This window comes from Lampris incognitus, chromosome 8, assembly GCF_029633865.1.
Source record: "Lampris incognitus isolate fLamInc1 chromosome 8, fLamInc1.hap2, whole genome shotgun sequence".
NCBI lineage: Eukaryota > Metazoa > Chordata > Actinopteri > Lampriformes > Lampridae > Lampris > Lampris incognitus.
In genome coordinates this window covers 34,628,280-34,640,985 of record NC_079218.1, presented here as the reverse complement: position 1 = coordinate 34,640,985, position 12,706 = coordinate 34,628,280, and the positions used below count along the sequence as shown (strand labels likewise).

Genomic DNA, 12,706 nt, shown 5'->3' with positions numbered 1-12,706 from the left:
GAAAACTTTTGAGCTAATGTTTTCTTTGATGGTCAGCTCCACATTTCAGAAAAGTGAACTGGTTTGCTCTCACTTTCTGAAAGATAATAAAGACATGCCTTCATCCTTGCAGCCAGTCCTTTATAAACAAATATAGTTCCTCCCTAAAATTTGTTTTTTTTCTGTCTGAAATTGATCTCATTAAATAGTAGATTGGTGAGAAACAAGAAAAGCAATTAGTTTTTGCAACACTACGACTATTATCAGTGTCTCCTGCTTAAACTGTTACACTGAAATAATTTTTATATCGATCAGCTTATTATATAGGGATCGTTTTAATACGGTTTCTGTATGAATAATGGCTTTGTCTCCTCTTGTCCTATTGCACTGGATGACACCATTATGTTACCAATGAAACAATCCAGAAAAACATGATTAAACATAACCATATATATTTTATTCTTAATACCTCAAAATACAAAGAATATTCAGGACAGACTCCCATTAGTAACAATTAATACTCACTTCACGAGAATGTTTTTAAATTACATGATAATCCATGGTTTGACGACCAAACTTCATCGAGTACCTTTATGTAATCATATTGCATCCATAATATATAGTAGCATCTCTATCATCCGTTCTCTTAAAGTTGCCAAATTTAGATTATCGTACTTTGCGTATGCTGCTGGTCTCCCTTTGGAGAAAACTTCAAAAAAAAAAAAAAAAGGAAAATTAAAGTCATAGTCCAACATACTGTAAACTACAGCTGTTTGGAAGTTTAGAGCAAAAGCTCTCATTTAAAGGACATCTTGGATCAAATGTTCAAAAGGGAAATTATTAAATACGGCTCTCTCATAGGAAAAAACAAAACAGTCATTGAGTGTTGTCGTTGACATAACTGACTTCACACACTTCGCCTCAAGCATTCATCCAGCTGAGAACAACATACACGTATGATTTTATGCGTCTCCGTATCAGATACAGGTAGGACGAATATTAGCACTTGGATCTAGACAAACTGATTAATGTGGCGGCCATGATAGACAGACAGCGAGAGAGAGAGAGAAGACAAAGCACACAAGTACGGTGAAGAAATGATTGACAAATTGACAAAACAATTCGATATACAGTGTTACAAGACCAAAGAGTCTGTGACAGCCTGGAACGCAAGATCACACAGAGAGAAAGACAGACAGACAGACATACAGAGAGAGAGGGAAGAAGAGAGAAACAGAAGAAAAAAATGTGCACGTGGTATCTTACAAATCTATTTACATTTTTAAATTTCAATAAAAATGTCAACCTGTAGTAGAAATTCACCCTTAAAGAAATGTTCAATTTACAAATTATACATTTGCTTTTAAATAGAAACATGCAAGTGTTAACATCTTTCTACTGAATGTCAAAAAAACAAAAAACCATCTTACCCTGGATTCTTTCAAGTTAGAATTAATATTAATTACTACTTACACTGAAATCTCATTGCGAACAACTCCAAACCATTAATATTTTCCTATTTCATAAATTGGCATTTTGTAAAAAGGCAGAAAGATAAAAAAAGCAAAGGGCCAGAAAAATAAATACATGTGAGTAGCAAACGGTTAAAAATTCCCCTAATGCTTAAACTTGTCGTTCTTTTGTTTTCCATGTGACTGTGAGGATAGTGTGTGGGACACTTGCCATGGATGTGTATTTACAGAGTGTACCAGTGTATGAAGACATTAAGTGGGTTGCCGGTCAAGAGCCTTGAGGAATTCCTATTGAAAAAGTGGCCTCCAGCTTTAAATACAAAATGGCTCAAGCCATTTGTGTTTAGCTATAAAAAAGACCTTATATACATATACAATAAACCAGTACACAAATTTCAAAAGCTAAAGGCATTGGACACTTGAATCTTACAGGTTTATTTGAGGCAAAATGAGGAAAAAGAAGAGAAACTGGAAAAAAAAATCCCAAGGAGGAGTCCTAAACAAAGATTAAATAAGGATTTATCAGACACTGATCCATTTTGTAAAAATCCTGCATAGATTAAATCAACGGTTCCTCCAATTTTCACTCTGCATAAGAGCAGAAGAGGAAATAACAGTATTGCCCCCTGCTTACAGGCCAAGGAATCAATGACCAAAACAAGAAAAACAAAACTATATCAGACCTGGGACATACAGCGGATGCAAATCATGGTTAGTACAGATACTGGCGGCAAAGGTATCAGGTGGGGCATCAACCACAGAAACTCAAGTTACCTTCCTGTGATTGTCACAACTTCGTCACTTTTCTCTTGTCCTTTTTTGGTACACCAATACAACCAAAAGAGGATAAAGAAAAAATATGTGTGTGTGTGTGTGTGGGGGGGGGGTTGCAAAAACTATTTTGGCCCAGGTCTTGTTCTGATGTTTCCAGCATGTGTTATCTGTTGAAAATGGGTGGAAAAAAGGAAGTCTTTCATGACATCAACCGTCAGTCAAAGGCCCAAACTTCAGCATAAACTCTTCTGCTTATTAAAGTTACATTCTCTGTTTACAAGCACTGCTGTCCACATTTGCCTCAATGAAAAAAAGAATTCAAATTAACATCAGGACAGCTAGCAGACTTGTTATTCCTGTCCGTGTCCAGCCTGCCTGCTGTATCATATAAATATAGCTAACTAGGTAACATACCTCCTGGCTTTTTTTTGTCTTTTTTTTGTAATACACGTGTGACTACGCTAGGCGCTACTTTTTTTCCTTTCATTGATAGGAACAATTACATATACAAATACTTTCCACCTTATAATTCCTGCTAACCCTGTTTAAGCCTATATGACTTGTGGCGTACTCAAAAATTTAAAATTTTGCCAGAAAAAAAAAGCTAGGTAAATAAATAAGATTTATAGCGGCTATTTCACTTAATGGAATATATAATCATAGATTTTTGACTTTATTCAATAATTTGCAACACTGCTATTCTGCATCACTCAAAAGTCTGCTACTGTAAAGAATATATTTACCTGTATCTTTCCTTCCAGCTATGTCTACCGTTGTCCTGGGCCTAGTTTTTTCCCATTTTGCAATTGCAAAGGGCCGGTTTCTTTTAACTGCCATGTAAATAACCCCATGTACACATGGAGAAGACTTTCAATACATAGACAAACCCTGCTGTTCCTTAGAAAAATATGCTATGAGCAAGCTTTGTGATGCACACACCAGAAACAGATCAAAGAAACAATAACATGGTTTGGAAGTGACATTTCCACCAGGAAATTTCTCAGTGGAAAACAAAGAGCAAGGGTTTCATAACATTTCATATGAGGAAATTCTAATATTATGTAGCTTCAGAGCAGTAGCAAATCTCTTAGAGAGTACAAAGGTAATGATCAAACTGGGAAATAAATGTCTCCTTTTTCTTCAAAACTGATTTAAACACACACTGCTCAAAAGAGTAAACGTTCCGACCAGTTTACTTACTGGGACAAGCATTTATAAATGCATGAGTATCAAACAGGTATCAAACAGGACTATACACAAGACACTTCTTCCACTTCTTCTTTTTCCAACTCCAATTTCTATAGACCAGAGAATTGTTTGAAGGGAATTTATATCCATAAACAAGACGGACCGCCTTAATGGAGGCAGGGCTAGGATAATCTGTTGTACCCATTAAACTTTGCTGAGTGGTGGAAATGGGATGACTTTAGCCAGAAAAAAAAACAACCACATGAACATAATTATTGCCGATTTTCATTTGCCATTCCAAATGCATAAAATTAATATAATCATAACAAAAAAGGAAAATTAAGAAAAGGGGGGGGATTGTAAATGCATATGCATGTACACATGATCGAACTTATTTGTTCTCCTGTAGATTACAAACAAGGCACAAAAAATAGACAAACCTTCTTATTAAAGCACCTTTGGTGTTTAAGGGAGGTACTTTGGTAAAACAAATGAAAAAAAAAAAATTGAAATCCAAAGTAACCAGCTATGTTTTTGTAGCCATAAAACTTTACTACACCGTTTCTTTTAGTGTTTTTATAAATGATTCCCCCAATGGCTTTAATGCCTGATTAAACCATGGTCATTTGTTGCTAGCCAAAGATATGTGTGCGAACACTGGTGTATATATATGTAAGCATGGAATCACTCTCCTTTTTCATTTCTCTGCTGCAGTTATTCCTCTTCCCATGTGATGCTGTCAAAGGTGTAAGATGCTCCAAATTGCTCAGTATATTTGGCAAGCTGGTGTTGAAAATGAACACAGTGTTGGAGATATGTTTGAGTTTGTCACAAGTGAGCACAATGGGTGCTGGGGTGGATTCGGTGTCTGTGCACGTGTGTGTGTGTGTATGAGCATGTACTTAATTGTCTTTTTTTGTTTGTTTGCAAGTGTTGAGTATTCACATCATCTGGCTGCACGCATGCGTGTCCTTCAGCGCATGTAAGTGTATGACGGTAAGTGAGGAGTGAGTGAGTGTGTGTGTGTGTGTGAAAATGGAAGCAGCCTCTTGAAAGAAATCTCTGGCTAGGGAACAGGCTTAGCGTCTAGGCGTAGCCAATGGAGGCCCTGTCGTGTGTAGCGCACCAGTTCCGTCATGCTGCTGGTGTTGAAGATCAGAGGACCCATCACTTTGTCCAACTCCACAAAGAATTCTAGGAAAACATAGACAAAGAGAAAGTGTCAATAGGAAAGTATAGTCAGACTCACCTGCTCATTAGATGATCACCATGCCACACTGTATTGTTACTGAATTGTAATTGAAATATGGATTGAAAAATATATTGTTAAGAACAAATAATAAAAATGATTATTAAAGTATCTATATTGATCCAACTGGAGATACTCCTTCCCCTGTGCCCCTTTACATTCATGTAGTAAGAGTCCACTCTCCTGTCAAAGAAACAAAAAAACAAACAAACAAACAAAAAAAAAAGAAGAAGAAAGAAACAGAAAAACAAAGAAAAACAAAGAAAGAAAAGCAACTGCACAGGTCTGGGACCAATTGATAAATACATAAAAATAAAATACAAGGATAAGGGAGGGTCAGACCATTTGTTTACCTTTTTGCTCCTTTGCCAACTGTTCAGCCTGGTCCCAGACCTCAGTGGCATACAAGAAGTTGGAGGTGACCTGGACATAGCTGGCGGCCATCTGGTGGATACGTTGAGGTATGGTCACTGATGAGCTGCTGCCTCCACTGCTGCTTCCTGAGGAGTAGCTGCCGGCCGTGCCTGGAGACAGCTTAGGGGAAACCGGGGAGGGCATACCAGCCGCCTTACTGTGTTGACAGGAAGACAAAGGGCAGGGAGGTTGAGACAGCTGGTTTATATACTACCACATAAAATGGAAATCTTGCCACATTATTTGTTAACACACCTGGTCATAACAGAGGTTCTTACAAATTTCGTTTTCCAGACCATCTTTCTTGGTTGGACTTCATGATTTATGTCCTTCCACAACCTATCAAGTGCTAGTGGCAGCTGGGCAATAAGCCCATCAACCAAGTTGTACTGTTTGAGACCATTCTTTATTCCCATAAATGTATCAATCCACAAGCTATGACCCTTTGTCTCATTTGTTTAATTGGGTTCTCTTTATCGACTTTTGGGACTTGTGTGAAAATCTGATGATGTTTTAGGTCATATTTATGCAGAAATAGAGAACATTCTAAAGGATTCACAAACTTTCAAGCACCACGGTATGTTGTCTCTTACAGCAATGATCCCATTTTTCACTGGGAATTAATAAAAGAATATGAAACAAAATTTCAAACAATAATAATGATGTTACTCTCAAACACCCCAGAAGTTTATTATCATGGAGGAAAAAAAAAAATCACTTACTTTCCCATTCCTGGGGAGGGGGCCTGGGTGTTACTCAGAGAGTTCTAGGTGGGGAAAATACAAATAAAACGAGTAATGTCACTTATTATTGGCTAATTAATGATTGTCCAGACATTCATATGGTGTTTAACGCCAAACCTCATTCATGGAATTTACCATAAGACAAGTGACTTTAATATTTAGAAGGTGACTCAGACTACCTTTAGGTGTTCGGTGAGGGTTTTAGAGTATTTTAGTGCACTCTCCTTCCTGAGTTTGAACAAGCGTAAATAGAGGAGGGACTGACATCTCAGACTGGGGAAAAAGGTAAGCCAAAGAAAGGAGGAGGATCAGTTAGCTGTAATTCAGTAGTGGAAAGACCAAAGAGGTTAAGATGTCAGCCTAGGTCATATAGGACATTTCTGAGGTACAAATGCATGACAAGTACACATTCAGCTCATCAGGCCTTAAATGCACTTTGAACTAAAGGCTGAGGAAAAGGGATGACTCCTCAGCCACATGAAATGAATTATTTCTCAAGGTGTGTCAGTGGAAAGGCATACCACAGTACAGCTAGTCTTTTGTCCGCTGAAGTAGCGTCTGGGGCCATGTAGCTCTTTAATTTCATTGTATATCTGAAATATAAGAAACGTTCAGTTCAGTTGCTTTAACCAAAAACGCTTCTGAGCCAGTAATTTATCCCTTTTGTCATGCCACACTTCAAGCGTACTATGTGGCTTATGCTGTTTAAAATCAGAACAGTGGATGTTGATGTCACTAACAAGTTCATTTGTCCTTACTTAATGAGCTCCACCGTCTCTGCGTACATAGGGAATGGAGACTTGGCCTCCTGGGCACTCTTTTCCAGTGCGTTGCCGCACTCAATGAATGACACCACAGCATCCAGGTAATAGACTGCCTTCTCAAATCGGTCCAACTGTACAAGAATGGAAATGAAAATAGCGGAAATAAACTGAGTTTTCAAATGAATGATCTCGAGTTAGAACATTTTGGGTCATTTTAATGAAATAGTTTCCCAGAACCATTTATAGCTGGGGCGCAGCATCTTTGTTGAACTCCCGAGCACCTCCAGTAACATCAGAAAAATCAGTATGTTTTTAATCCAACACAACATGAAACACACCTAAAAAAAAAATGTAAAAAAAAAATCCCCGAGTTTGTTGTTGACGCAGCAAATGCTGTGTGTAATGTGTGAAAGCTATTTCTCAGGCCTACTAAATAGACCTCAAAAAGAAGAAGTTCGAGGCAAATTTTACGCTAGCCAGCATCAAAGAGAAACATAAGGGGAAATAAAAAAACAACAGAACCATGTCAGAGGCAACATCAGAAAAATTATCAGCTGGGGAAGACTGCAAGGAACAAACTAGGATAAGAAACGGCAGCTCTTCAACTGAAACCGAGACATTTAAATGACCACCATCACATCAGCTGAAGTCTTAAATGGACTGCCCAGCCTGAATATGGCTGATGGCAATATAAAACAGAACATACTGAATTGATATGAAATTTAATCTGTCAAAGAAGGGTTTGTTTGTTGCCGCATGCTCAACAGCCACATTTCATAGCACATCATCAACCTTATAGGAGTCAAATTTATCATGCACATTTTCAAAAATAACCAATGTCCTGTAAAATATCAATAAAAAAGAGGCTAAATGGATAAAAAAAAATTTGTAATGCACTGGTGGCACCCTATTATTTTCATGTAAAACTTAATAAACAAAGTAAAAAAAAAGTGGCTAAATGAAAAAAGGAGCAATAATGAGGACAAGACTACAAAGGACAAAGAGGATCTGAGGTAGACTCAAATATTTAACATTTAAACTGTCCCTTGAGCAAACATATCTAAATGGGCTTATCACCAGATTGGTTAGGGCACACCATGGCACTGCTGCTTATTGCATCACATCGTGCTACCGCTCCTTCCTCTGAGGCACTTGGACCCTCCACCAACCATTTTCTTGAAGGAAATCCTGCACTACTTTCTCAAATCTTAACAAGAGCCAAGGCAGGGTTACAATGCACATAGCATTTAATGTGGCGTGGATTTGTCTTACACCTGACAAACTTGAGCCAGTACCCAACATCCTTTTTCTTTTAAAATGTCCAAAATACAATAAAGCCTCTCTGGAAAGGGGCTAAACAGCTGATATTCAGTTTTAAGAGTCCGAGAATGGAATATAACACAGCTGACTTTGGTAACTAGTAATCCCCATAAAATAAAGTGACCTCTGGACCAGGTAACTAAAGCATTTAAGTTTTCCATTATTATTATTTTTTTTTTTAATGTTTTCCCCAATTGTATCCGGCCAATTACCCCACTCTTCCGAGCTGCCCCGGTCGCTGCTCCACCCCCTCTGCTGATCCGGGGAGGGCTGCAGACTACCACATGCCTCCTCCGATACATGTGGAGTTGCAAGTCACTTCTTTTCACCTGACAGTGAGGAGTTTCGCCAGGGGGACGTAGCATGTGGGAGGATCACGCTTTTGCTCCCAGTTTCCCTTCCCCCCGAACAGGCGCCCCGATCAGCCAGAGGAGACGCTAGTGCAGTGACCAGGACACACCCACATCTGGCTTCCCACCTGCAAACATGGCCAATTATGTCTGTAGGGACACCCGACCAAGCTGGAGGCAACATGGGGGTTCGATCCAGCAATCCCTGTGTTGGTAAGCAACGGAATAGACCGCCACGCCACCCCGACACCCTTCAATTAAGGTTATCTTTTAATGCATGGATCATTATTGAAATGCTCACAGAAACTTGAGGTTTAGGAAAAGTGTCAGCTATGGTGTACCAACAACTTTTTGGGCCACCAAGAAGTAAGATGGAAAAATACAGCAGATAATGGAACAAAGTGTTCTCATTTAATTAATTAAGAGCAAGGGTGTTGTCACAATAGTATATAAGATGATGCCATACAAAACTGTATGAGCGGTCCTCTGTGTCCCACACCCCTTCCTGTAGCAATCAGTCACCCAAATTTAGACATTTATTCCATGAACTGGAACTAACTTCCACGCAAAGTCATCAGGCTTTGACGCCACATAAAAGGCTGGAATTATGAGTAACAACACACATTTTCAGTTATCCCCCCACCCCCGCCCCACTGTGCATGCAACTGCTGGTGCTGCATACGCTGTTCCTTCATGATCAAGTTAATATTATACCACCCTATAGGTTTGCACAATGTTTTTTCTTGTTGGGATGCTGAACGTTAGGGCCTGGAATGTGTTTTAAGGTAAGAAAGAACTTAAGTATGAGATCATCTAAAAAAGTATATCTGTGTGACTAAGTTAATCAAAATGCTTCAACATATAAATTGCAAGAAGGTAATGGATTATGGTTTGATAAGAGATCTTTCTGTACACAGTGTGAAGTTATGGAAAAAAAAACTAGTCACAAACAGGTGATATCTGTATATACCTAGCAGCACTAAGTATATTACCTGTATATACAGCAAAATTACAGCAGGGTCTTACCAGTGCATCTGCATTGTGTTTAAGTTTCTTGGCCTCTTGTAAGTAGTGATCAGCAGAATGGACCCTGAAATGCAAGAGCATAAATTCTTTTTTTTTTTTTTTAAGAAAGGTTTTTCATGAACCATGCAAAGAAACACAAACTAGAACCAACTGCTTTTTTCCAACTTTTTACAGAGGTTTTAAAAGCATGTCTACACGCTACAGCTCAAGGATTGCACTCACTTCCTCTGTGCTTCAAAAGCACTCGTTAAACACCCCTTTGCATTCCCTGTCCATCTACCCATCCCTCTAGTAAGTCCTCTGTAACTACAATACACCAAACACAAATGAGGCTATGATGTTTCCCTGGCAGAACATGAAAAGGGCAGCACTTCCTATCAGGGGCTCCCTGTTATTTTTCATTTTATTTAAAATTACTGTAGCAAAAACTGAAGAGGATCATGTGCTAGGAAAATAACCCTGGATAAAAACAAGATTCTCCAAGGTGTCAACCTTAAATAAGGCAATCCAAAAGTCCAAGTTTATTAAACTGTATATTCTCCATTTCAGACAAATAAATCCAGCAACGTATTTATTCAAGGGCGTAGATTTCCCTTTTTTGATTTTTAAAGTAAAAAAATAAATAAATCTATATTCCACACTGGCACATTGCCTCCTGACCCCTACCCCACCCTATCCTCCCAGCACTCTTAGCATCAAAGGCAACTCTAGAGCCACCCCATGTGTGCTGTATATTGCCTGCTGAGGGGTTATACGCAGTGGAACGAGATCCTCTTACCTGTCTTCAAATGAGAGTTTGGATCTCTGACACTTGGAGCTGTCCATAGAGAGCGGAGGAACGGCCAGCTGGTTATCACACCCCTTCAAGGATTTCTCCTGAAGGAGAAGAGAGGGGCAGTGAAGAAAGGGGATTAAAGTATCAGTGGGGGTGGTGGGTGGTTTTGAACTAATGGATGCAGCCATTGAAGATGGTGAGTGACGGAGATGAGAGCTGCAAATGTCAGAGGTGTTTCTTATAGCTATCATGTACCTGCAGGACAAAATAGTAAGCAATTCGCTCAATGACAAATGAGCAAGAGTGATGTGTGAAGTGATGAACGAACATTTAAATATCCAAGTGGTGTAAATACTGGCATGCAAATACATACACTTGGAGGGAAAAAAATGCTGTCACTTTCTCTAGCACTTAACTCCACTGTGTACACCCTGGCTACAGGAATCTGTGTTTTAACATCTACCTGTACCGACTCTGTGTGTGTGTGTGTGTGTGTGTGTGTGTGTGTGTGTGTGTGTGTGTGTGTGTGTGTATACACGACTGAGTTTGACAGGAAAGCCACGACCAATTTTCCCCTCTCAACTTCTGCTTGCTTCATTATTAACATTGTTAAGTTAGTGTCAAAAATATTTCAGGTATTTGGAACAGGGGGCAAGTCAGAGTGCCAACGATGCTGTCCAGGCCTTTTTTTTGTTTTTGCACTTTGTTAAATGATCACACAACTTGGTTTCGTTTGCCACAAATACCAGTGGAACCACAGCCAGAAATGGGGCCAGGCACGCTAAGCTAGCTCTCCAAGGAGATCAATATATGTACCTTTCCATCACGGTTGCTGCGTCCCTTGTCCTCTCCCTTCCTGTGTTTGGAGGTGGAGGTGGACTTGGTACTGTGGCTCCCCTCCTTCCCGCTGCCGGTTCCACTGGACAGAGAGGTGGAAGACTGGCTGTTTGTCCTCTTCCTACTCTGGTGCTCAGCCTTGGGCATCCGCTGAAGACCCGACATGGAAGGTGACGGAGCCGGATCTTCCTTCTTCTCCAGAGAACTCTTAGACCTGGTGGAATTTGATTTGTCATTATAATCAACCTTTGACACAACAGGGGTGTTTAACAAAGTTATCTTAAAAAATATGAACAAAACTGTCCCGTTATTAGATTTCCCCTTCAACCCTCGACACTCTCATGAAATATTGACGTATAATAGATAGGAAGTGAAAAGAAACCACATAAAGGGGGTAACTGCTGATCTTGCGGAGGCTGCAATAATGTTAACAGACCACATCTCTGAATTCCCCCTTTAAAGTCCACCTTTTTTGTCCATAAAATTATTTTTGAAGGGTGACTGAGGTAAATGGAGAATTACATCAATCATTCTTAAAAGTAGAACGAGTAGGATTTTCCTAAAAATCAATGTATAGACTCATACAAAAATAATCCCTCTCAATTGTCACTTGTGACCCACTAGACGTGTGTGGCGGTGTCTGTATCGGCATAGACCTTGTCCTCTGCCTGTATTTTCTTATTTTGTGGTGTACGGAACGTTTCTGGACGTTAACCTTTGGGCAGCGGGACTCTATAAAAACGTAGTGACCAGGTGCAAGATTCAGCCTAAGCACGCAACCAACAGGAAGCTACTATAACAGCGGACACAGCGCTGAAAAGACGCAAATATAGCGAGGCCAAACTTCAAATAGACAAAGTTCGTTCCAAAACGAGAGTGAATCTGGCGTTGGCTTTCAACCGCTGGCAAACACTGAAGGAGAGGATGGGAATGAAGAGCGACGCAGAGTTGGCCTGTACATTGGGATCTATTCTGGCAATGGCAGTCAGGGGACGTGCGCTTCTAGTGTCGTTGAGCCGGGAAGGAGGGGTCAACTTTGAATGTTGTGTTTACAAACCGCAAACGATAAATCCTGCTTGTTCGACATTTAAGGCCCTATGTTGCTCTGCTGTACAGGTTCAGTCTGTGTCATCCTCAAAATCTTAAAACGTTCTTTTATCATTAGGCCTTTTGATAGTTCTAGGCTCTTGATTGTTGTTGCCTTGTTCCCCTGCCTGTGAATCACTTATTCTTTCATCCTTATATTGATTAACCAAACAGTTTTTATCCGTTTATTTAATCTGTTACAATGGTTTTCATTTTCCTCGTTTTTTAAGCACTTGATAACATTGTTTTATCAAGTATTGTATATTAAAAGATTATTTTAATAAATGTAGAAGAAATACACTTTGCCTCCCCCATGCACCCAGCATCAGCTACAGGTCCAAGGAGGGCATGAACCAGAATTATACACTCAAGAGTTAAGAGGGGAGTGGACTGGAAAGAGAGAAGACTCACTCTTTACTGTTGTTTTTAGGTTGAGACAAAGACTTGTCATCTAGTTTGGACCTCTTGCTGTCAGGCTTGGCACCTTCATCATCATTCTGAAAGTAGACGAAAGGAAGAAAAAAGCCATCAAGTTAATACACTAACATGTAATACAAATTTTTTTTGAAAACACAGAAGGGAACAATACATTTGGTGTTCAACAGTATGAAAACTAAATTAATTCTCATCTCATCAACAGCCGCTTCTCCAGGGTCGGGTCGCAGTGGCAGCAAGCTAAGTAGGGCACTCCAGACATCCCTCCCCAGCAACACCTTCCAGCTCCTCCTG

The 12,706-nt window shown here is 39.6% G+C and overlaps 1 protein-coding gene across 4 annotated transcripts in view; it reads right to left on the bottom strand.

Annotated features, from left to right (window-relative positions):
- Positions 1 to 414: 414 nt before the first annotated feature.
- Positions 415 to 12,706, bottom strand: part of aff4 (AF4/FMR2 family, member 4) — a 60,584-nt gene continuing 48,292 nt past the window's right edge. For 3 of the 4 annotated variants that reach the window (XM_056284607.1, XM_056284606.1, XM_056284608.1), the window contains 10 exons: positions 12,389 to 12,474; positions 10,871 to 11,105; positions 10,058 to 10,155; positions 9,280 to 9,343; positions 6,578 to 6,714; positions 6,341 to 6,412; positions 5,999 to 6,092; positions 5,799 to 5,842; positions 5,016 to 5,233; positions 415 to 4,607 (listed from right to left, as the gene is read on the bottom strand). In XM_056284607.1, coding sequence (XP_056140582.1) covers positions 4,480 to 4,607; positions 5,016 to 5,233; positions 5,799 to 5,842; positions 5,999 to 6,092; positions 6,341 to 6,412; positions 6,578 to 6,714; positions 9,280 to 9,343; positions 10,058 to 10,155; positions 10,871 to 11,105; positions 12,389 to 12,474 — 1,176 coding nt within the window. In that variant the 3' untranslated portion in view covers positions 415 to 4,479. Of the gene's footprint in view, positions 4,608 to 5,015; positions 5,234 to 5,798; positions 5,843 to 5,998; positions 6,093 to 6,340; positions 6,413 to 6,577; positions 6,715 to 9,279; positions 9,344 to 10,057; positions 10,156 to 10,870; positions 11,106 to 12,388; positions 12,475 to 12,706 lie in introns of those variants that run through there. The other variant, XM_056284609.1, reaches the window with a different exon arrangement.